The sequence below is a fragment of the Acipenser ruthenus genome, chromosome 57, assembly GCF_902713425.1.
Source record: "Acipenser ruthenus chromosome 57, fAciRut3.2 maternal haplotype, whole genome shotgun sequence".
Classification (NCBI taxonomy): Eukaryota; Metazoa; Chordata; class Actinopteri; order Acipenseriformes; family Acipenseridae; genus Acipenser; species Acipenser ruthenus.
This window is the reverse complement of record NC_081245.1, coordinates 3067253-3094140: the sequence shown is the minus strand read 5'-3', so window position 1 is coordinate 3094140 and position 26888 is coordinate 3067253. Positions and strand designations below refer to the sequence as shown.

Below are 26888 nucleotides of genomic sequence, written 5' to 3'. Positions count from 1 at the left end.
TGTAGTGTAAAAATCTAACTCCAGTTTCTCCAGTTTGTGTTTCTATTACTTATGAATAACTTGTCTTATTTGACATGTAAAATGATTATGGACAGTTCTAATTCACACAGCACAAGTGGGTGAGGTGCAGTACCTTTACATGGGCTATCTGCAAAGGGTTAACCTGTTTCCTTGAAACACTCTCCCCTATGAGTAGAGGCAGTCCACTCTGCAGATAGTGGAATTCATTGTGACATTGTGATGACGTTTTCTAAAGATTCTACTGACAAAAATGTTGCTATATTAAATTGTAAGTGCTTAACCCATACATTGATTTATATGATTATGCTCACTTGATTTGCATTTTTATAAGTCATTATTAACCCTTTGTGGCCATATGTCGGACCAGGTCTGGTCTGGATATGCGTTGCTGAGTGTCATGTTGCTATGCAGTGACTTTTAAACCTGTTTTACTGAGAATAAAATTACTTTTAAACATGCATGTAAAATAAACATTGCAGAATTCTATGGACCGCAAAGGGTTAATACAAATACTGAACACATAAGATGCTCCGCAGAACCATCCACAGATATGAACTTCAAAGTTAATTTCTCAAAATCGTCATAAGCATTTTTATTTTTCTGGAAGGAAAAAAAAACTAAAACAAATACAAAACAGCACAAGTCAGTTTCCAAGTCACAGAACTTGATGCTACCGTTGTTTATAGGTTGGGAAGTGAGCTTCAGCTGCCCCCAAAAGAGGACCACCGACCATAAATGCAATGAAGAGTTAGTAAAGAATAAGAAAAATCAATAATGCAATAATCAGTATTAGAATTCTTTTAAGGACTAATATCACTGCTTGGCAGAGAGGATAACCCCCCGCCCTGTGGGAGGAGAAGAAGAGGGTGGAATAGGGAGCATGCAGAGCCTGGCAGAATTAGTAGCAGGAGCCTGCATGACCGGAACTGCGGGAGCGAGCATTATGGGATCAGTGGGGCCCGAAGCAGCTGGTTCAGCAGAGGCAAAGGGGAGAAGAGCCAACAGCACTGTCGGATGGAGGCAAAGCAACAACGTGGACAGGCTCCCCCGGGAACCTTTTGCTGAATTTTTTAGTTGAACTATGTCCAGCAAGAGGAGAAATGCAGTCACCATCAGCTTCCGTAAAAAAAGAAAAAGTGCAGCAGGTGAGTAGCCATTTTATAACTACACTGATACTCTTCCAAGGGGAAATGAAAAGTAGTGGTGTGGCAGGGCAGAAGCCCTGCTGCTTTAAATAGTGTGTGTGAGAATGTAAGGTTGGCAGGGGTGGGGTTAAATCTGTCCCTGCTAGCAATCACACGTGTGGCCATTCCCCAATTAGGTAACTGATGCAAATTGGGGAGTGACCACATGTATAAAAAAGGAACAAAATCCTTTGCTTGTTGGAGAAGTTTGTGCTGAGATTCTTTGTAATGTTGCAATGAAGGCTAATGCCTACCCTACACGTAGTTATTCTCGTTAGCCTGCAGATTACACTCAGTTTTATCTATACACTAAACTTGTTCAACAATATTTGGAAAACAGACGGCTCCAAAACTGGATCTTGGTTGTTTACAAGGGGAGAGAATATCATCTTAATGTGGGGAAGCTATAAAAAAGGCCAATAAGATGCTTGGATATATTGTGAAAAGTGTTGAATTTAAATCAAGGGAAGTGATGTTAAAACTTTACAAAGCATTAGTAAGACCTCATCTAGAATATTGTGTTCAGTTCTGGTCACTTTGTTACAAAAAGGATATTGCTGCTCTAGAAAGAACGCAAAGAAGAGCGACCAGAATTATCCTGGGTTTAAAAGGCATGTCCTAAGCAGACGGGCTAAAAAAATTAATCTATTCAGTCTTGAACAAAGAAGACTACGCGGCAATCTGATTCAAACATTCAAAATCCTAAAGGATATAGACAATGGTCGACCCAGGGGACTTTTTTGACCTAAAAAAAGAAACAAGGACCAGGGGTCACAAATGGAGATTAGATAAAGGAGCATTCAGAACAGAAAATAGGAGGCACTTCTTTACACTGCGAATTGTGAGGGTCTGGAACCAACTCCCCAGTAATGTTGTTGAAGCTGACACCCTGGGATCCTTCAAGAAGCTGCTTGATGAGATTCTGGGATCAATAAGCTAATAACAACCAAACGAGCAAGATGGGCTGAATGGACTCCTCCTCGCTTGTAAACTATCTTAATTATTCCAAGAAAGAAAAATAAGAAACTAAATAAAATAGCAGTTCCATGGTAGAATTAGAAATGTGATGAAGTGATAAAACAAAGAAAAAAGCATTAAAGAAAGTAAATAAATCAATGAATATGGAAACAATGATACAATAAAAAAGCTAAAGCACTGACACAAAGGGAAATAAGAAGTAGAAAAGATAGTACTGTCAAGAATATAGTTAAAAAATAACAGCAGATAAGAAAATCACAGATATGGGATCAATTGGAGGATCAAGGGAGAATAAAGAGTTAGAGTGTGTCTTCAAAATGAAGAGGAACTAGTATATGAAGATAAAGAGAAAGTGGATTTATTGGGAATAAGATTTGAAAAAAAAAAAGTGTAATGGAAATGATGCTTTAGAATTCAGTCTCGGGGGGACACTGCTGCTGTACCCTTGAGCAAGGTACTTTACCTAGATTGCTCCAGTAAAAACCCAACTGTATAAAATGGGTAATTGTATGTAAAATAAGGTGTAAATAATGAAACTGTATGTAAAAAAAAAATGTGATGTCTTGTAACAATTGTAAGCCGCCCTGGATAAGGGCGTCTGCTAAGAAATAAATAATAAATAAATAAATAAATAAATAATAATATCTTAAGTTAACTGGGGGTTAGCTGAGTAGCATTGGATTTTTTTGAACTGTATATATATATATATATATATATATATATATATATATATATATATATATATATATATATATATTCTGCCAATTCTTTCCTGACCTCTAACTTGTTTGTTTAATAAACTTTGATAGTTCTTATGTCACACGGTCACGTGTGCGCACACTTCAAATGTAGTGGGATATGAGCACTAGGACCCACTACAGCTTTAAAATCTCTACTTACCAGGTTAATAACCCTTAGTTGCACCCCAGAGCCAAACAGCTGTCAGACCACAGAGTATAAACACCACAACTATGGAAAAACAACAAGTTTTATTTTGTTACAGTAAAACATAAAATATGGAAAAAAAGCACATCAAGAATGAATTATCCCAATTCTAAAATACTAATTAATCAGACAGTTTAGGATACAGGTACAGAAAGAAAAAAACACTACTGTATTCCAGATGAAAAGGCCCAAGTCCCGCAGTTCCAAGTTTAAACCCAACAGTCCCGCCCAACTCGCATCCTGTTGAGTTGTCAGTCCAGTGCAAGTCGCCTTCTTGTAAGATCCTCAGCCAAGTAAATCAGTCCAAGTTCAGCCACTGATACTGCAAGAGGGTCAAAGAACAGAACAAGGACCGATAAATACTATCTGTGCATTCAAATCGTGAAGGACAAAAAAAATAATAATCTTTCCAGGGCTGCTTGAAGTACAGCAAATAGTTTTAAAGCATCTGTCAAAAACACTCAAGGGGAATAGATTTCAACATTTCTCTTTTAAACTGGCCAGACAAAAACATGTCAATTAAAATGTTATCTAATAACCATAACCTTGGTATATTTAAAATAAGGGAGATCTATTCAAATAAACTTATCTCCTACACAGAACAGGTTTAGAAATAAGAAAGAAAAAATCTAAAATGTTCTCCACACAAAAGAATATTGCCTTAATCTACAAAAAAGGGGGTGGGGAGACAGCAGGGATCCAGCTCCTACATAAGGCGAACTGCACTACTAAAAGCTATCAGAATGTTGATTTTTTAACTGATTTGAATAATTGCTTTTTTTCACAGCTTGAATTAGTTATTGGTTTATTGCGATACATTCCAATATGGCTGCCGTTTTTTTATGTATTATTCAAAAAGGATAGAGGCATATGAATATCTACTAGCGAGTTGCCCCTTTTTGAAAGTAATGTATTGAAGTTGACACCCTGGGATCCTGCAAGAAGCTGCTTGATGAGATTCTGGAATCAATAAGCTACTACAACCAAAATGAGCAAGATGGGTTGAATGAACCTCCTTTCGTTTGTAAACTTTGTTCTTAAAAGAAAAATCGGACATGCCTGTGGGGTGATTTCATTTTACACATGCGCAATGCGCCAGGGGATACAGATTTCTGAGGGGGTACTGAATTGGTTAAAACACTGGTACCTTTGAGGTATCTGGTTAAAATCCTCTTCTGAAATCCTCTTTTACACAATGAAAAGGCTATGCTAACTTATCCTTTACTTCACTATAAATGTACACAGCATACCTAAACACATCCATTTACTTGTATGCCTAATAGTTGCTGTAAACATATGTTACATAGGTACACTCTACTTATACTTCTAATGAATGAAGACACACACACACACACACGCACACACACACATACTCACACACACACATACTCACACACACACGCACACACACACACATACTCACTCACACACACACACACTCACACACACACACTCACACACACATACTCACACACACGCACACGCACACACGCGCACACACACACACACACACTCACTCACATACTCACTCTCACACACACACACACACACTCACACATACTCACTCACACACACACACACACACGCACACACACACACACAGTCACTCACACACATACTCACTCACACACACACACACACTCACACATACTCACTCACACACACACACACACGCACACACGCGCACACACACATACTCACTCTCACACACACACACACACACACTCACACATACTCACTCACACACACACGCACACACGCACACACACACACACACACACACACATACTCACTCACACACACACGCACACACACACACACACACACATACTCACTCACACACACACACACACACACACACACATACTCACTCACACACACACGCACACACACACACACACACACACATACTCACTCACACACACACACACACACACACACACACACATACTCACTCACACACACACACACACACACACACACACACACATACTCACTCACACACACACGCACACACGCACACACACACACACACACACACACACACATACTCACTCACACACACACACACACACACACTCACACATACTCACTCACACACACACGCACACACGCACACACACACACACACTCACATATACTCACTCACACACACACACACACAGAGGAGGCTTGTATAAAAGAACAATTATTTATTGATAATAGAATGGATGTCTTTTAAAAGTAGCAAGCTGATTTCCAAACACAAGTTGGGCACAGCTGTAGTCCTTGTGAAACAGACTTAAGAAAATAAAACTAATAATTATACTACACAATAAAAAAGAAACTCAGATGCAAAATAAATCAATATGATAAACTCAGTGATGCATGAATCAAACCACACTAATTAAACCGTATCAAGCCAAAAGTATAAAAAAAACTAAAGAAAAGAAGAGACAATTCAAATAGTCTGAAAACATTAACACAAGTATGAAAACTACTAATTACTATTCAAAACATAAAACTGCAATTAACCCACATCAGCTTGGTTAATTAAAACATTAAAAAATAATACATTTAGTTTACCTAAAGAATTGAATGGTAGCTAGTGCTGCTATCTCCCCATGAGATTTACGTTTGCAGCAGGCACTATAATAAGAACACACAAAATCACAGGGACATTTTTTTCTTTCTTAACTATTATTTTTTAAATAAATAACAGGCTGAACTGTAGTCTGTAGTACCCACCGCACGAAACTCACAATGCGTTATACAAATCCCGCATCTCTCAGACTTGTCTACCTTAATTAAAATACATGAGTGTTTATTAATCTGTATCATGAAAAACAAATATAAAATTAAAGAAACCCGTCTATTACTCACCAGCACGCTGTCGCTGCCTTACAATTTCACTAGCTAGCCGCCATTCTAAATAACGGGTTCACCCGCTCTGAATACAGGACTCCAGCCTGTGAGTCGAATTAACCCCATATTGGCCGAATTAACTTTAGGATTACTACACATAGTACAGTGCGTAGTTTCTCTTTTTTCCTGTCACTCCTTCTAGAGTTAGTTGATCAAACTAAAACGTACTACAATTAAATCGGTTCGATTTAATAAAACTTTTATTAGGGTTTGCCTGATAGCTGCTTTACTACGTCTCACTCCTATGGCTTCCTCAGACTCTATCCTCTTTTAGTCCCGACCCACCAATATTAAATCCCTGATTAGCGATCGGGGCAATCTGTAACCTTTGGTGCATGACATATAGCTAAACTTGGGAGTACCATAGAGTGCGCTGCCAACAAACTATAAATCAACTTCCAAACAGTTCAAAATCTTGGCTCGGTTCCTGTGTTTCTGCCTCTGAGAAAAGCTCGGGGCTCGGCTTACATGATCCGGAATTGGCAGTAATTGTACATTTCAAGGGGATCAGCTTTCCTCTGCCCTACATTTGCTGCTATCATTCTCTCACAGTTATAAACATTAACGGACAGCAGTGTGGAGTAGTGGTTAGGGCTCTGGACTCTTGACCGGAGGGTTGTGGGTTCAATCCCCAGTGGGGGACACTGCTGTTGTACCCTTGAGCAAGGTACTTTACCTAGATTGCTCCAGTAAAAACCCAACTGTATAAATGGGTAATTGTATGTAAAAATAATGTGAAATAATGTATAATGTGATATCTTGTAACAATTGTAAGTCGCCCTGGATAAGGGCATCTGCTAAGAAATAAATAATAATAATAATAATAACCACAAAATGTTTGCTTGACATCCAACTACAACGGGACGTGTGACAAAATCTTGGATTTTTCTTCTTTTATATATATTCTCTTATACAGTACATTAAACACATAGACACTTATACATTATATTAATTATTTTCACATACAACAGCATTGTATGGTGATTTGATGTTCTGCTGTTCAGAACTTTGTCACCTTAGGTAGCTTTGAAAGATATTGTAGTGTTTCACCGCAAGAAATGGAAAAGACATGCTGTTTTCAGTTTAATTCTTTTTATTCTTTTGGACGCTATCGCTGCATCCACTCCCGCTACATTGCCCCCACCTTAGTCTCTTTTTGTCCCCAAAGTCTGCAGGGTGCAATGCCCAAGAGTCCAGCTCCACATTTGGAGCAACGCCAGTCCCGTCTGTCCAGTGGCCATCGATGTCATTTGGTCCCTCCCCACCTCCGACAGCAGGAACCGGTTTGTTTTGGCAGCGGTAGACTACTTCATGAAGTGGCTCGAAGCTTACATGCTGCCTAACCAGGAGGTGCAGATGGTGGTGGACGCGCTCATTGGCAGGTTCTTCTCCCGGTACGGGGTTCCCCAGGAGCTTCTCTCAGATCAAAGGCGTGGGCCATTGCTGCACAGCGGAGATTTTCCCTGGATCGGTGGCAATGCCCTCCTCACTGACCTGATGGCTGAGGAAGGTGGTCTTGCGCCTGAACAGGTGGCACTTGTCTGGGTGCAGTTGCAGTCCGGTGGCATGGATCCTCTATATTACCTGCCACATGTGGAGCAGAGCCTCTGAGATGGTCGGGCCGTGTACTAGAAAGTCGTCCAAGTACACCACACGCCTGCCTGGGAGTGCTGTCCAGCATTTTCTCCATCAGCCACTCGAATGTGGCAGGGGCGTTGCACAATCCAAACGGCATGACTTTGAACTGCCAGAGGCCCTGTCCGGTGGAGAATGCGGTCTTCGATTTGGAGTCAGGGGTGAGTTCCATTTGCCAATAGCCATTTCACAGGTCAAGGGAGATGAACCAGGAAGACCCAGCGATGAGGTCCAGTGACTCGTCAATGCAGGGGAGCGGGTAAGAGTCCTTCCTGGTGACCATGTTTAGTCGGCAGTAGTCAACACAGAAGCACATACTCCCATCCTTTTTGTTCACTAGTACCACGGGCACGGCCCTGGGGCTGATGGACGATCACCCCAGCCTCCTGCATCTCCTGGATGATCTCCGCGGCCGCCTCGAGTCGGAACAGGGGCAGCCGGCGGGGTGGTTCCCGACTGCGTGGGGCTCGGCTGGTGTCGATGTAGTGTTGAACCATCCCAGTCCATACCCCATTCTCTGACCTGACTGGAAAGAAGTGTTCAGACTCCTGCAGTGAGGCGTGGAGTTGGTCGCTCTCCTGCTCCTGGAGCCCCTCCTTGCCACGCTGGTGCACCCCCTCCATGGCTTCACTAAGGTGGCTTCCTGACGCTTTCAGGTGGGGCACGGCTGTTGAGGTTTCTCCCCCCGTCACAGATGGCTTAGTGCGGTGTGTGGGTGGTGACGTCAGGTTCAGGAAGCAGTAGTCAAAAACAACTGATTTAATTCTTGTAACCTGTTCCCATAGCTCATATCAGCCTAGATGCCCTTCTCTGTACCTTCTCGAGTTGCAATCCATGGTTGCAGTGTTTTCACTCTGAGCCAACTGGGAAACAGTGCAGTACTGGGAGCGCAGAACTGACGATTACCTGTTTGGACTATATGCAGCAACATTTTAGTTATGCTAAAATTACACTAACAAGAAGAGTGTTCTCTTGATTGCTCTGGTTTTATTATTATTATTATTATTATTATTATTATTATTATTATTATTATTTACGTGAAGTCTAAAAATTTGGTTTAGAAAGCCTTTTCAGAAAGACCAGAGGTAGCAGGGATGTATGAGAGCTAGAACTCCCATAACAGGCAAGTTTTATCACATGACTCATCCCATAGGGAGAAAATATATACAAACCATACAAGCTTTTTCTATGTTATGTACAGTTGTAGTCAAAAGTTTACATACCCCAAAGGAAATTTTCTAGAAATTTCTCGAAAACAAATAATTATAGGAAAAATCTTTTGTAGCAAAAGTTTTGCTTTCGTAGATGAGGAAAAAAAGTTACAAGAAATAGATGTCTAAAATTGTTTTTGCAAAACTCCCAAAATGCTATTTCAAAAGTATTCATACCCTGACAAGGAAAAATAAATTAATAACTAGTTGTGGCACCTTTAGCAATAATAACCTCTTTTAAACAATGAGGATATTTGTCGATGGGCTTTTGGCATGATTCTTTAGTGATTTGTGACCATTCTTCAACACAAAATTGTTCCAGTTCATTCAAATTCCAAGGACTTCTATCAGGGCCGGATTTTGGTATCATGGGCCCCTGGGCAAGGAACCAGAACAGCGTGATGTCAATTGTTAATCAGCACAATAAAAAGTCACTGCACCTGCTCTAAAACAGAGTTTGTCATTTTTTGATCACATCTAGTCAATTTTATCCAAATATAAGTGATACGTTTCTTTTGATGCTCAACTATAAGTGATATGTTTCTTTTGATGCTGAAATATAAGTGACAAGTTTATTTTGATGCTCAATATATGAAAATAACCCTTTAAAAGACAATGTTAGGAATATTAAAAGTAAGTGCTTAATACCACTATCTTAAAACTAAACAGCACGTTATTTAAATGTTCCTAATCACCTCTGTTCTAAGTAAACCTTACATCGCAGAGTAATTAAATCATACACTTGTCTTAAATTAATCTTCTCGATTTCATCTGTGCAAAGTCTCTAATAATATCAGTAAAATCCAGTTTTCCGAGTATATCACACTCCATGGAGGGGAACCTAAACAACCCCATGACCAGTTAAAGAGCACCTTGATGCAGGTATGAATTATCAATGTAACTTTAACTAATGTCTTATTATTTTACACAGTTTTTCTACCAACTTGAAATGTCCAATTGTATTTTAGGCTCAGCTCACTGCTACCATCCCTGCGCTGACTCGGGAGCGGTGAAGATGAACACACGCTGTTCTCCGAAGTGTGTGCCGTCAGCCGACCGCTTCTTTTCACTCTGCAGGCCCGCCATGCAGCCAACCCAGAGCTACAGCGTCGCCGGACAACGCAGCCCTGGGCAGCTTACAGGCAAGCCCACAGGCGCCCAGCCAGTCTACAGGGGTCACTGGTGCGAGGTAAGCAGAGGACACCCTGGCAGACCTAATCTCTGGATTAATAGCCTGGACTCGAACCGGCAACCTCCAAGCTATAGGGCACATCCTGCACTCCACGTGGAGCGCCTATATCGGATGCACCACTCAGGAGCCCAACTAATGTATTCTTGTTGTTTAAATTTCATGTTGTGCCATTTTCTCTTTAAGTGATTAAATCCAGGTGACTTTTTAAAACTCAGAAGTGTGAGCACCACTGAGGCCTCAATGCAACTCCCAAACATGCCTAATCTCTAAATATAGCTGTTCACACCAGAGTTTAACCATTAACCTGCCCCCCACTGTAAGAAATACATCAGAAAGAAATACTACATAGAACGTGAGAGGACTGGCCCTGAAAGATGATTACAGTAACTTGTGTTACAGTCTTTCACATTAGTTATTTGAAGTGGAAGTAAAAGACTGCAGGGTGTTAATAGGGAGGTCAAAGGTCAAATGCACACTGTGAGAAAGCATTTTGTAAGAATTCTGAACCGTTATGTTATATTATATAGACCAGCTCGTCCCACGTGAAGTCACTGAGATCCTTCTGCTCTGCCATATTTGTTGCAGAATAGTTGCACAGAGCTCTGACACAGTGTAATGCTGGGCAGACTGGTTTGAGGTTAATCCAGAACAGAAGGCAGTATAGAGAGTTCAGACAGGGATTGTGGGTACAAGCACAGAGCACATTCATTTGAGTAAGCCCACACATAACTAGTTCCACAGTCCCATTCTATAACACACAGGTCACAGAGTCCAGACAAGTGAGGCACATTTGAAAGCAAGTACGGGCAATTTTACGAGGAACATTTTAGTTGTAAACAAAGCACAGGGTTGTTATTTCAAGCCAAAGGCAGCTGAATTACCAATAAAGTTGCATGAATGCATTTTGTTTAAAATAAAAACAAGCACCACATTAACCCATGTTTTCCCTGATGTTTAAATCCGTGTTTTTGCTACAGTTAAAATGTCAATGGTAATGTAAATATAGCCCTTATTGTGAACAATAACAATACGAGTTTTGCAGTATTGTGCTAGTATCCTTGTATTCTCCAGATTGAGGGTGTAGATAGCAGGTGTACACATTTATTAAAACCATTGAACTCATTTATTAGTTCCAGATATTTCAGACTTATGAACAGCCTCTTACCAAGGGCTTCGAAACTCTGAGGTTCTGCTGTACTTCCAACAATAGCAGTGATAGCAGCGCTAGTTAAAAAATCCACTTCACCCTGTCCTTTTTATTTTGATTGGTGAAGTTAAAAAGTCGTGTCGAAAAGTAGCAGTTGAATAAAGTAGATGATAAAATAAAGAAACGTGAAGTCCTTTGACACGGTTAATGGTTTTTATTACATTATGCAGGAGACACTCATGTCAAGCACAAGCCTGAGTGTTCTAGAATACATGAATTTACACAAGCATGCAGCGGTGTGGAGTAGTGGTCAGGGCTCTGGACTCTTCACCGGAGGTTCTAACTTGTTTGCTAAATTGGCTTGTAGCCCCCTCTTAAAACTGCTGACACCCTTATTACGCAGAATGTTTTTTTGTAAATTCTTATCTTCTTCACAGCCCTATGTGTGCAAGCAATACAATACAGACATTTCACTTTGCTTTTCTTTGTGCAGCTGTGGTTATGAGTCAAGGTCTTTTGGTCATGGGTCCAGAATTAGTTTCATCCCGTTATCTTCTCTGTGAACTGCGCGGGACGCTTTCTCTTGCAGCTGGGTTTTGTGTTGAAACCGGCCAAAATCAGAACAGAGTTTCAAACCTTTTTTCCGGTTTGAAACTCTTATTTTCAGCTTCCATGTTTTCCAGCGATTGGGTTTGGATGTGTCACGCACATGTATTAAAAAGGGGGGTTTACGAGAATGATATTCATTGGGAAAAAAAAGTCTATACAAAAACAACCTATAACTATTGCATCGTTATAATTTACAACATTATCCTACATAACCGAAGCTTCAGCAATCCCAATCAAACTCAAATACCAGCATTTAGGTTAATGATATAAAGAATATCCAGTCAAAATGTTTAGTGCAGTACATTTTTAAAATATCACTAGTATATCTACAATAGACTACACTTAGAAAGAGGTTCTTAAAACAAATCTTGCTCAGTGAATTAAGCTCAAGTCTGATGTTGTTGGTAGCCCGCAGCAATAACACAGCTGTGCTAATGTAATACATATTTTGGTACAAACATCACTTTTTTCCCCTCGCATCCATGATAGCTGCTGCTTAAGGCTAGCGTACAATTAATTGCATTTCATTGCTAAGGCACAGAAAAGTCTAAGCCAAAGCAATCAACTATCTGGTGACTAATCACGGGTATTGTTTATTATTTGTAGTATCTTAAGTGTTTTTAATAACCTTGATTATAAAACAACTTAACTAGAAATATTGGTCTTAACTCAAATATTGGTCAAAGAAGCTTGCCATTAGGATTGCTTGGTGTAAGAACATAAGAAAGTTTACAAACGAGAGGAGGCCATTCAGCCCATCTTGCTCGTTTGGTTGTTAGTAGCTTATTGATCCCAGAATCTCATCAAGCAGCTTTTTGAAGGATCCCAGGGTGTCAGCTTCAACAACATTACTGGGGAGTATGGTCTTCACTTATAGTAGAATGGTGCGCGAGGTTAATTCACAAACAGTATTTTCACTGCTTAAGTCTTGTTAGCATAATGTACGACTTCCGGATGTGTTCCCATGCAACAAAAAAAAAATGAGTTTGTGGTTAATTGTAAGGCTTTTTAGCATGAAAAAGTGATTTACCCTGCCTTTGAGTCGTACAATGTTTTAGAAGCACACTTCTAAAACACTGGTATTTGTGTGCAGTTTCACAGAAATAATGACTGGAGAGAGAGAGAGAATCACTATTAAACACCTTTCTGGTTGCACCACATACTCACAGTAAACTGGGAGTAAATCTAGCTGTAGAAAACCTGAATGAAATATTTAGACAGGCAGCTTTAAAATCCAAACTAAAAATAATTCGGAACACTCAAAAGAAAAAACTGAAAGAAGAAAATTGGTTTGATGAAGATTGTAAAAATATAAGGAAAAGACTTAGGCAATTATCAAATCAAAAACATAGACAACCAGACAACCAAGATTTACGCCTCAGCTACTGTGAAACTCTAAATTACTATAAACGCACACTAAAACAGAAAAAAAAATAACCACATCAACAAGCAACTGACAGAAATCGAGGAGTCCATTAACTCAAACCGATTCTGGGAACATTGGAAAAAACTAAATAAATCAAAACCAGAAGAATTGGCCATACAAAATGGAAATATATGGAAAAACCATTTTGAAAAACTCTATCAAAACATAACACACAATGAACAACCATTAGATCAAAACAATATTTATGAAAAACTGAAAAAACTAGAATTGTCAATTAAAGACAACCAGAATCCACTGGACTCTCCAATCACTGTGCAGGAACTTAAAGAGAAACTGCAGACCCTCCAGAATAGGAAAGCCAGCGGGGTAGACAGCGTCTCCAATGAGATGCTGAAGCACAGCAGCCCTAAGCTGCAGGAGGCCCTGCGCAAACTGTTTAACCTGATACTAAGTGTGGGCTACTTCCCTGACATCTGGAACCAAGGGATTATATCCCCTGTCTTTAAGAGTGGAGACAAATTCGACCCCAATAACTATCGGGGCATCTGTGTGAGCAGTAACCTGGGGAAGGTATTCTGCAGTATCATTAACGCCCGGATACTGGCCTTCCTTACCGAACACAGTGTCTTGAGTAAGAGTCAGATTGGCTTCCTTCCAAAACACCGCACTACTGATCATATTTACACCCTACACACCCTAATAGACAAACATGTAAACCAAAATAAAAATAAATTATTAGCTTGCTTTATAGATTTCAAAAAGGCTTTTGATTCAATCTGGCACGAAGGATTATTTTATAAACTCCTCCAAAGTGGTGTAGGAGGTAAAACCTATGACACAAATAAATCAATGTATACGGAAAATAAATGTGGTGTAAAGATTGGCAATAAAAGAACACAATTCTTCTCACAGGGGCGTGGAGTGAGACAGGGGTGCAGTTTGAGTCCAACACTGTTCAACATCTACATCAATGAATTGGCCACAGTGTTGGAGCAATCTTCAGCCCCTGGCCTCACTCTGCTTGATACTGAAATTAAATTCCTACTCTACGCAGATGACCAGGTCCTGCTGTTGCCCACAGAGCAGGGGCTGCAGCAGAGCCTGTCAGTGCTAGAGCAGTACTGTCAGACCTGGGCCCTGACAGTAAACATGAACAAAACTAAAATCAAGATATTTCAGAAAAAACCCAGATATCAGGAAAGTAGATACATCTTCACACTACACCACACCACAATAGAACACTGCATGCACTACACCTACCTGGGCCTAAACATCAGCGCATCAGGTAGCTTTAACCCGGCAGTGAATGCACTGAGAGAGAAGGCCCGCAGGGCTTTCTATTCCATAAAGAAAAAGCTTTATATAAAACTCCCCATTAGAATTTGGCTCAAAATTTTTGAAAGTGTTATCAAACCCATTGCCCTCTATGGCAGTGAAGTGTGGGGTCCGCTCACAGAGCAGGATTACACTAAATGGGATAAACACCCAATAGAAGCCCTGCACACAGAGTTCTGCAAAAACATCCTGCAAATACAGAGAAAAACACCAAACAACGCGTGCGGGGCAGAACTAGGTCAATATCCATTATTGATCTCAATACAAAAAAGAGCAATTAAATTTTGGCTTCATCTAAAACAAAGCAACCCAAACTCCTACCACAGTAAAGCCCTGCAGTACCAAGAACTGAGCCAAAAGAAGAGTCCCCTCAGCCAGCTGGTCCTGAAGCTCACTGCACTAACACACACTAACACCAACCAGCCTCAGGACAGCACTGCTCCAACACAGACAATTCGAGTAAACCAAATTATAACACAACACAAACAAAACTACCTCACCTATTGGGACACACACACAAAAACACAAAGCAAATTAGAGTGCTATCGGGCCCTAAAAAGACACTACACCCTGGCTGAATACCTGAGCAGGGTGAAAGACAACAAGCAGAGGCAGATCCTAACCAAATACAGGCTCAGTGAGCACAGCCTGGCCATAGAAACAGGCCGACACAGGCAGACCTGGCTGCCCAAAGAGGACCAGCTGTGTCATCACTGTCAACTCCAACAAGTAGAGACAGAGATGCACTTTCTACTGCAGTGTACAAAATACAGAAATAAGGGAAACTTTCTTCCCACAAATAAAAAATCTCTGCAAAACATTCCCAGACCTGCCAGACTCTCAAAAACTCCCAATCCTCCTCGGAGAGGAGTCCAGCTGTGTCCAACTGGCAGCCCAGTACACAGCCGCCTGTCACAGCCTGAGGGACAAACAGTGAGCACTCTACATTAGTTCAAATCTTGTTATATTTCATTGTTGTTATTGTTAACTTATTAATAACGTGGTTATTATTTATATTTGTTTACCATTATTATTATCATTATTATTCTCATCAGTGTTATTGTCTATTTAATGTTCAGATGATGTACTGTGTATACATTGCTTTGGCAATACTGTGAATAATGGTCATGCCAATAAAGCACCTTTGAATTTGAATTTGAATTTGAGAGAGAGAGAGAGAGAGAGAGAGAGAGAGAGAGAGACAGAGAGACAGAGAGACAGAGAGACAGAGAGAGAGAGAGAGAGAGAGAGAGAGAGAGAGAGAGATACTGCTGGCAGAAAGAGACCCAGCCATGAAGTTTAACCCAGAGAGTTATAACACAGATAGTCATTTTTTAAAGCAGCTATTGGGTATTATACTGGATTATCACTGGTTATAGTTTAAAACAAGGGTATCCAATCACGTTCCTGGAGGGCCATTTCACTCCAGGTTTAACAGGTGAAATTAGATAATGAACCACTTCAAGGTCTGGATGGAGGTTTCATTTGTTTGATTAAACAATTCAGAACAGGGTTAAAAGAATGACCAGGACTGGAAGGGCCAGCATTGGCCTCGCCCGGTTTAACCCATTTTGGACACAGCATCACATTTCTCCTGTTGTTAAAGCAGTCTTGCTTGTAATTTAGTCACTGCACATGTCCAGTGAGAAAAGCTACTTTATTTATGGAACCAAGATTCTGTTTCTTGTACAAAACACTTTTTTTCCCTGAAAAATTCTGGCGTGAGGCTGGATTTAAAATAATATAGAGGGGTGGCTAAGCATTGTATCATATGTGATACAGAAATTGGTATTTTACACAGTTACACTCATCCACGTCACAACTACCAATAGCACCTTTTTTTTATCTTTTTTTATTTCCGCAATGCCACAAGATGGCAGCATTGGCCTAGGTATGGCTACCAAGTCACATATACATTGTTGGCCAATTTTGTTTTTTACATAGTGCATTTATAAATCCCTAATTTACCCTGGCACAAAGAGCAAGTCGCTTTGAATAAAATTCGAGTTGCTTTTTGTTTTACATTTCCCTCCGGTACTGAATTATTATTATTATTTATTTCTTAGCAGACGCCCTTATCCAGGGCGACTTACAATTGTTACAAAATATCGCATTATTTTTACATACAATTACCCATTTATACAGTTGGGTTTTTACTGGAGCAATCTAGGTAAAGTACCTTGCTCAAGGGTACAGCAGCAGTGTCCCCCACCTGGGATTGAACCCACGACCCCTCCGGTCAAGAGTCCAGAGCCCTATTAGTGCACTTCCTTGTTCCATTCAAATCATGTGACAATGTGAACATTAACTTCTGCCAACCCAACTACTCAACATCTATACATATAGGAAGTAGGTGAGGTTGGCAGAGGTCATAATGTCACATGAATGGAAAGAAGAAGTCAAAGGCAGATCTAGAGAAAAACAACACAACTCAATATCTCAGCAGAAAAACAACACAACCCAACATCTCAGCAGAAAAACGATACAACTCAATATCTCAGCATATATGAGCGTTATAACCGAAGAGCATTATAAACGGGGGAGGCGGTGATGGAGCTGCGGGACACAACACAACACACATCTGACTAAAACACAAAATAAAATAACTACCTCTCTATAATGCACAAATATAGTGAAGCAAAAATGTAACTTTCTGTGAATTAACCATGCATAAAGCACCATGTAATCAACGCTATACTTCTTACAAAAAATAAAGAACAAAAGGTAACATTCCCACTCGTAGAATTTAATTAGCAGTTTTTAAACTATAAATAGCATGGTTAAATGGTGGTCAGGAGTTCAGTTCGAAGTGCGAGAAGGAGAGCGGGTCGGGAGAGGGGAAGAGGGAATGGGCTCGCCCCAGGTTCGGGTGCCGGAACGGGGCTGAAGCGCCTCGTCTCCCGGAGAAAGCTGCAGCTCCTCTCGCAGCAAAAAAGTAAATACATTAGGAAAGATAACTACGTAATAGACCTGATATTTATTTAGTTATAAAACGTATGCTGAATAAGATGTCTGTGTTATAAAGTGCCAGCGCAGCTTGTCTTTAGTTCAGATACTTCATCAAAAGGGAGAAACAGAAACGGAAGTTGGATTGAGCAGTTGTTTACAGTTTGAACAACACCGGTACTGTATTTACTGTAGCAATATTGCATGAATCCTAGTATAGGGAATTGGAGGACCTGCTGTAGGAGCGTTATATCTGAGACACGTTATAACCGAGAGCCTTATAGTGAGGGAGTACTGTATATATTTATTGCATTTATATAGCGCTTTTTATACAAAAGTAGAAGCAGAAGAAGGTCTCAGTACGTTAGGTCTTGTTCTTGGTCTCGGTAGGTTTGGTCTTGACTACATCACTGATATGGAGTGATTTCAGCTGTTGAATTGCAAGCTTCAATAAAAGCAATAAAGAAAATCACAGAAAAAAAACAATATGCCACGTCTGTCAAGAGAGCAGCGCCTTCGTGCGATCGGCATGTTGGAGGCTGGACTAGGGCAGCGTGCCGTGGCTCGTCGTCTTGGGTGCTCACAGCGAGCAATTTCAAATCTGACGAGACGGTATAACCAGACACACTCTGTCAACAACAGGCCACGAACTGGGAGACCAAGAGTCAACACCTGCCCAAGATCGACAGATCATTTTGCAGCACCTTCGTGATGTCAATTGTTAAATCAGCACAATAAAAAGTCACTGCACCTGCTCTAAAACAGAGTTTGTCATTTTTCGATCATATCTAGTGAATTCTATCCACATATAAGTGATACGTTTCTTTTGATGCTCAGATATGAGTACATATCAGTAGCCATCTACACCATTCTGATTATTAATCTGCAAATACATACTTTGCAGTAATGGCATGACAAATTAAAATGGTTAAAGTAGCATAATGAGATGACTGTTTAATGATTTCTCATTATGTGGCTTACAGTGGAGGTAATATCGACATCTTGTGTCTTTAGGACTAAATTACAGGTTAAAAAACAAAGTCATGTAAAACGCAGTGCCCTACTTATCACAATGCATGACACAGGTCTGTATGCTGCAGTTATAGCTTCCTGCTGATGTCTTTCTGCAAATCTTCCATGAACTCCCAGCACTGTGCTGATAGGCACGTCGGTCAATGCATTGGAATAAGCCAGTTACAGGGACACCTGCTCCTTGAATAATAACCATCATCCTGCTGCATTTCCATGATTCACACACTGCTCTTACATTATATAGGTGCTGTAGATCACAGGGCTATAATAATTTGCATACACATGGGTCTGTGTTGGTATTCTGGTGTGATTGAGGTGCTTTCATTCTGTAAACTGAATATATTTTATTTATTTTTATATATATATATATATATATATATATATATAATTTTTTTTTTTTTTTTTTTTTTTTAAGTGTCCTAACGGACTAAATCTCTGTGAACTCGACGGTGTCTCTTTAGATAATTTGACCCTACAAATCTCTTCCCACACTCAGCACACTCAAAAGGTTTCTCTCCTGTGTGGATTCTGAGGTGTATTCTAAAGTAGTTTCTCCAACTGAAACTCTTCCCACATTGAGGACATAGATATGGTTTCGCTCCAGTGTGAATTCGCTGGTGTGAGTGAAGGTTACATTTCTGAATAAAACTCTTCCCACACTCAGTACACAGATAGGGTTTCTCTCCTGTGTGAATACGCTGGTGAGTTGTAAGCCCACCTACCCATCTGAAGCTTTTTCCACATTCAGTACAGTGATGGGGTTTCTGTTCTTTGTGAATCTGTTGGTGTGCTTTCAGGTTTCCCAGGTCACTGAAATTGGTGCCACATTGATACAAGATCTGCTCTGAAGGAATCTGCTGGGGAGTTTGTAGGGGAATGAAGTTGCCCTGGGTTGCAGAATTGTTAACACCCTCAGGATGTAGAGTCAATCTATAACCCAGTGTAAGTGGTCTGCTATCTTGTACAGAAAGATTTTGAACTGAGCGAGTTCTCAGTTTCTTCACATATTCATCTTGCGATGAAGACTCTCTGTGTTTCTTATGCTGCATTTTGCCATCAGAAGGGGGTGCTGGAGTGAAGTTGTGTCTTCCTCTATCTACTTTAGAAGCGGAGGAAAGAGAAACAAAGGTTACTGCACAGCATGAAATCCCATTCACATTCTTCCAAGGCTTCACCTCACAACCATCACTGATAATGAGAACATTAAAAGGCAAGTTTGTCAGACTATACACACATACAGAATTAGATCTACTCAAAAACTTGAAAACAGTCGTGTTGATTATCATATTTTCTATGTGGCTGTACAATCAACAGTTTATTCTAATTGAAATATTCATAATTTAGAATAATGATAAACTCTTAATCCTTCGCCAAACAATTGCAATTCTATATAACTGGTTTTTTGACATTCTGCTTACATGTTGTGCTGCTAGTGCATGGCATTGCTCCTTCCTCCTTTCCATCTTCTGGGGTGTGACGTTCCACCTGAATGGACCCCAGCACAGTGCCCTCTTCTCCAACACTAGAACAAGCGTCTTCAGAGACAGACTGATTGTGTTTCATGTGGACCAATTCAGGTGGACAATAAACACAATGACTAGAGCCCAGCTGAACTACATTGTCCTCCAGTATATTGACTTTATTTTCTTTAGAAACTTTCCCTGTAATGGGGACAGGTTCCAGTTCAGGTGCCTCTTCTTTAATGTGGACGAGTTCAAATTCATAGGCCTCGTCTTTAATGTGGACAGGCTCCAGTTCAGGTGCCTCCTCTTTAATGTGGACAGACTCAAGTCTTGGGGCTTCTTTACCTTCCAAAGACGTCTGCTGTGTAACCTGCATTAAACTTGCACGCTGTTCATGATCAAAGATCCCCTCTTGTGTGTAAACAGTGTCTAGCCCCTCATTGGCTTCAGTGAAAGTCTGCCTCTCTGTATTATCTGTGGAAACAAAATGATGAAAGCTTTTAATTCTCACTACACAGATAAATACAGGAGTGTAATTCAAAGAGGGCCAAATTCTGTGGAGTTTAGAATTATATGAAAAAATAAATCATGGATATTCATCCCATAGAGAGACGTATTCAGCTGGGGTACTTCTAAGGTCATAGGGAGTACACAGGATGAGTTACATTTCAGGAACAGATTATACTTAATTAATTAATTAATTAATTAATTAATTAACAAACTCATTATTTAGTGTCAAATCACCCAAACAACAATAACATAAAAACAAAAAAAGCGTACGATTTTTTTTCCCCCCTTTATTATTATTATTATTATTATTTATTTCTTAGCAGACGCCCTTATCCAGGGCGACTTACAATTGTTACAAGATATCACATTATACATTATTTCACATTATACATATATCACATTATTTTTACATACAATTACCCATTTATACAGTTGGGTTTTTACTGGAGCAATCGAGGTAAAGTACCTTGCTCAAGGGTACAACAGCAGTGTCCCCCACTGGGGATTGAACCCACAACCCTCAGGTCAAGAGTCCAGAGCCCTAACCACTACTCCACACTGCTTCCCCTGTACTGGTCATTTAAACTTTAGTGCTTGTGGCGCGACTGTAAGCCTGCTGAATACTATCCCCATTGAACAATGCCGTCTATTTATTTCACAAAGCAATTTAAGATCAACAGTATTATTTTTTATGCAGTTAAAAAAAAAAACGTTGAATATGTGCAGGCAAACACTTTTTTAAACGAAAAGTAAAAAAAAAAATCTGCTGTTTACAAAACTGATGCTTTAGATTAAGTCAGCCTTTATTTGTGCAAAACTTGCACGTAAACAAACAAACCTCTTACCGTATTATTTTTTATTTATTTAACATTTAACATAAAATGACTAAGAATCGTAACATTAATACAACTTTACCTTGAACTCTGATGAATAATCCCTGGTTCTCGTTCCTCTGAAAGTCTTGTTCATTGCAGTCGGGGTTCATGTTTCTGAGAGGTTGTTTAATGTCTGCATCTGCAGCGTTCATGCATTCCCGCACTGCTTTCAACTCGCTCTCTGATATTTCCAATCTCAGCTTCAGACTTTCATTCTCTTTCTCCTTTCCAGCCATTTCCATTCGGAATTCAGTGAATTTGCCGCCGACAACTTTTGTGATTTGGCACAAGACGGTGTCTACAGCCGCTTTCACTGCGTGCTCGATGGTAGAGGCGAGCTCGTCTTGAAAGAACGACACGGAGACGCTGACGTCCATCTTCACTGACTGTTAGCTTGAGACTGATATCCTTTCTGTATTCACGCTTTTATTATGAATAATATTGGGAGCCTCTCTTTGTTATTCAGTCAGCACTTGACTTATTTAGCAAGTAGCAGCGACACAGCGCGTTACTGTAACAATACAATCCGTACACAGCGTTCTGGCGCCATAAAGAATAAACTACTGTACTAGCTGTGATACAGTATCTGCATTGATTGCTTAGTATAGTAAACAAATCATGCACACAAATTAAACTTCTCTGTTGCAGCAGCTAAACAACTCCATAATCCCCCACGCACACGAGGTATGACACAGGCCCGGTTTTGGGGATGGAACCGCATAACAGTTTCGCGTTTTGATTGGTCCATGTCTGTCACATGAATATGTCGTCACACAGCTTGCAGGCATTTTTAACATTGCGGAGAGAGAGAGAGAGAGAGAGAGAGAGAGAGAGAGAGAGAGAGAGAGAGAGAGAGAGAGAGAGAGAAAAGAGAGAGAGAGAGAGAGAGAGAGAGAGAGAGAGAGAGAGAGAGAGAGAGAGAGAGAGAGAGAGAAAGAAAGAACGAGAAAGAACTATACTGCTATATATATATATATATATGTATATGCTGAACTATACAAGAATACACTGCAGGTGCAAAGAAATACACCAAACCACGCATGCAGGGCAGAATTAGGCCGATATCCAGCTCTTATTAATATAAAGAAAAGAGCACTCAAATTCTGGTTGCACCTTGAAAAAAGTGAACCTGACTCACTCCAGTACAAGGCCCTCCAGACCCAAGAGCTCAGCCCTGAAAAGAGTCCCCTATGCCAGCTGGCTTTGAAGCTCATCACACTGACCCCCTCCAATACTAACTCCAACAAGCTTCAGGTCAGCACTGCTTACCAGCCCCCAATCAGAGTAAACCAAATTATAAAACAAACCAAAAACTCCTATCTGGAACACTGGGACACAGAAATAAAATCCCAAAATAAACTTGATTGCTATTGGGCCCTAAAAAGAAACTACAGCCTAGCAGAGTATCTCTCCACTGTCAGAGATACGAAGCAGAGACAGATCCTAACCAAGTACAGGCTAAGTGACCACAGCCTGGCCATAGAGACAGGCAGACACAGGCAGACCTGGCTGCCCAGAGAAGATCGGCTCTGTGGTCACTGCGAGACAGGAGAGGTGGAAACTGAGATGCACTTTCTCCTACACTGTATAAAATACAGCCATATCAGAGAATCATTCTTCATTAAAGTACAAGAAAAATATCCTCTTTTCAGACAAATGGCAGACTCAGAGAAACTTGCTGTCCTCCTAGGGGAGGGACACACAGCTCCAATGGCTGCCAAATATGTAGCCACCTGCCACAACCTGAGGGGCACGCAGTGACGGCACAATTTAATAGTTTCAATATCATTATTTCAATATTTCAATTTCTGTATTATTATTATTTATCTTCTATTTTATTTATTATTATTTTGTTACCACTGTTCCTTGTTTGTATACAGATGCATCTGTTCATAATATGTATGTATTTGCTTTGGCAACACTGTGGAAAATAAGTCATGCCAATAAAGCACTTTGAATTGAATTGAATTGAATTGAGAGAGAGAGAGAGAGAGAGAGAGAGAGAGAGAGAGAGAGAGTTAGTGTGTGAGAGTGTGAGAGTGAGAGAGTACATGAATCAAAGTTAATGTATTTTTTACTCTCCCCAGAAAACATTGTTTTTCTATGGACAGAAATAAAATGTAAATGTTAAAAAAAAAAAAAAAAAAAATCTTATTACAGTGAAGAAACTACATTGTACTGAAATAGATACATGAACATGTTACAGGTGTCCCACCCCCCTGAATTGATTACTGTTTGGAAGCGCATTCCACACGAAGGGGTTAATTATTATTAGTTAATCAATTAGCTTCAGGGTTTTAAAAGATAGAAACCGCTCAAAAAGAGAGCAACAGAGAAAAGAGGAGCGAGACGAGACGAGACGAAGGAAAGGAAAGGAACGGAACGGAACAAATAACCAAGCAACTACGAGCGGGTGGTTGTAAGGGGGGTCGCTATTGCTACTTGGAGGGAGAGTGGCATGGAGTTGAGTCTGATTGAGCCGCCCAGGAGAATCGAGTAGCAGCTACCACAGAGAGACCCCGGGTCGGATACCGACAGCGAACAGGATCTACTGTTCAGGCGGGTTGAGCATTACAGGACCGGTGGCTGAACTGGATTAGGCTGAGCGGACAGTTGAATTATGTACAGATAATTCACATGTGCAACAACAATCGTTTTGACTCAAGGAAGACATACACTAGCAATGTCCCAGTGGAAAAGGACATTAAAACATCAAAAGACTGCCCTCTAGTCCCGCGGGCGGAACACGGAACTGCACGTAAATATTATATTTCATAACTCATTTTTAATATTATTACAAAAGCAAGAGAGAAAAAAAGCTGACTCGATGTCAAAATCGTTGTTTTCATACCGTCAAACATCGAAGGAATTTTTCGAATCCGTCATTTCACCGCTGAGATATCCCATTCGCAATGTGTCTAGTACCCCCATGCATTCAAAACAAAAGCAATCGACTAGCTTGCGTTTTGCTGCTCTGGTCTTACAATCTTGATGACGGTGAAGTCTCCCTGATCACGTTGTAGGGGAGGTCACAAGCTTTCCATTCATACCTTTACTTTGTTTGTGGCCCAATCCATCACAGAGTAATCGATGTGCAAACAAACACGCCCACCTCTTGAATGAGATAAGGGGGAAAAAAACAGCCTTTCAAAGACAAATACATGTGGCAATGGATAGCATGTGAGGTGCCAGAAGATAACATCCTTTTAGAACTCAATTGACATAAAGATTTACACAATGTTTATTTTTGGAGAGGTTTGGGGACCCTTGGGCTTAGCTTTGTAAAAACTCCTGTAGAATTTGATCCCTTTGTTCAAACAGTTCCAAATTTTTACCCAGTATAGTAGACATGTTGATGAAGCACTGGAAAAAAATCTGGCTCTTTTCATATGCTACAAGTTGAAAAAATGACTATAGAACATAAAAAAATGAAAAGCGTTTGTTGTTTTTTTTTATGTATTTTTTCTGGATATCTCCTTCCAGTGTGGTACTGAGTAAGACTTTTATCACACCTGAGGTTTTAGTCTTGATGCCCAAGGGGTTACCTTGAATTCAAGCCCTGAACCATGCCTGTGCTGTCTATACTTTGGAAGATATTATGATTTATTTAAGGGTACAGCCCCCCAGGCGGAAATTGTCTGTGAGGGGCTGGGGTTTTGACAGGTTAAAAAAGGCAAGATACACCAATAATCTCATGAAAGTGGCTAGTTAGCAGTGAGAAAGACTATAAATTTCTAAGAAAACTAAACATTTTGCGCTCCACATCGAATGCTAAACAAGGTGCTGTCATTGTGCTAAGCAAAGCTGCAACTCCAGGACTCTGTCTAAAAATGGAATCAAGATGGGACTCTGCCTGAAAACAGACCCAAGAGGAGGAAGCAAGCTGCAAGTGAGTCAATGACCACAAGCAACGAGACTGAGGCCAGGCTGGAGGACTGCCGTAAAACTTAGAGACTTATCAGACAAACCAGTCTGGGTCTGCTGTACACCTAAAACCACAGTATCCAAAAACTGTGCCCTACTACCTGCATAGCTAAAAGATTCAGCAAAGAGGACAGAGCAGACAGGTGCTGTTGTGGATCCTATACCGAGGACTGAAGACTTTGTTGCAGCTGTTTGTTGATTCTATCGATTTTGATCCAGTGTAGGACGGAAGACTTTGTTGCGGAGAGGAGAGTTTTTGTACTGGACACTTCAACAGATTGAGTTTCCAAAACAGCGGACCAGGGCTCCCGAGTGGCGCATCCAGTAAAGGCGCTCCGCGCAGGATGTGCCCTATAGCCTGGAGATCGCAGGTTCCAATCCAGGCTATGTCACAGCTGACCGTGACCGGGAGTTCCTAGGGGGCAGCGCACAATTGGCTGAGCGCTGCCCGGGTAGGGAGGGCTTAGGTCGGCAGGGGAATCCACGGCTCACCGCGCATCAGCGACCCCTGTGGCCGATAGGGCGCCTGTGGCTCTGCAGCAGAGCCGCCAGATCTGTGTTGTCCTCCGGCACTATAGGTCTGGTGGCATTGCTGTGGATCTGCAGTGCGAAAAATGACGGCTTGGAAGGAGCACGTTTCGGAGGACGCGTGTTCCAGCCTCCGTTTCCTGAGTCGGCGGGGGGGTTGCGAGCGGTGAGCCGGGGATACAGATAATAATTGGGCATGCTAAATTGGGGTGAAAATCGGGGTAAAATAATTGGCGACAACTACATTTATAAAAATAAATAAATAAATAAATAAATAAATAAATAAATAAAAAACAGCGGACCAAAAGTCTAAGCTTCAAGGAACAGCTGAGTATAATTCCAGTTGCATTTTTCTTTCATGGGACTAAATTAATTAATTGTAACACATTCACATAGAATTGCACTGTTAATTATTTAGTTTGCACACTTTGCGTGTGAATTAACTTTTAGTGAAGCCTGATGAAGTAACTATAAGTTATCTACCTCATTGCTGTATGAAGAATTTATTTAAAAGTAAACTTGCCATATACTTAATCTATATACCATTAATAAGCTTAATATGATATATTCTAGGACTGTCTGCATCATCTCAGTTGAAGCTGTGTGGGCATGTATGTGAGCAAGCTACTACGTCACAGTCTGCTTGCTTGCTCAAGTGCTGGTGTGTGAGGAGACAGGCGGTGTCGTATTTCAATTGCCTGCTAGTCAAGTTAAGGCAGTGAGAGTTCTTGAATTGTGTTTTGTGCTTAGACTAAGATATTGACTTTTCTGATTTCTGTTTTGTGTGCTTAATAAAATACTACTATTGATTAACCATTCCTTGTGTCTGTGTGTGAATGTGTGTTCATAGTAAATCCTTGATCTTGGTAACACGTCAATTAAATATTATTAATAAGAGAACTAATCAACCCAGATAAACATTAAATTATCAATTATTGAATTGTTCCTACAACATATATTTGTCAGTTATTACCAATTCTGTGGATGCTGAAAGAAATGTTTCATATGGACACATTTTCACAGAGCAACGACAATCCATGAAAGAAGACCACGTTAACCAAC

The 26888-nt window shown here is 40.5% G+C and overlaps 1 protein-coding gene across 4 annotated transcripts; it reads right to left on the bottom strand.

Annotated features, from left to right (window-relative positions):
• Positions 1-3255: 3255 nt before the first annotated feature.
• LOC131724837 (zinc finger protein 287-like) lies at positions 3256-22077 on the bottom strand. 4 transcript variants are annotated; one of them, XM_059017750.1, is made up of 4 exons: positions 21415-22077; positions 19945-20463; positions 19249-19625; positions 3264-3450 (listed from the first exon to the last, which is right to left on the bottom strand). In XM_059017750.1, exons 1-4 carry the CDS (start codon positions 21749-21751, stop codon positions 3427-3429), a joined length of 1257 nt encoding a protein of 418 aa, XP_058873733.1. In that variant the 5' UTR covers positions 21752-22077; the 3' UTR covers positions 3264-3426. The 4 variants fall into 4 exon arrangements, with proteins under 4 accessions (XP_058873734.1, XP_058873733.1, XP_058873731.1 ...); XM_059017751.1 differs by lacking the exon at positions 19249-19625 and having other exon boundaries at positions 3256-3450; XM_059017748.1 differs by lacking the exon at positions 3264-3450 and having other exon boundaries at positions 11393-19625.
• Positions 22078-26888: the final 4811 nt, after the last annotated feature.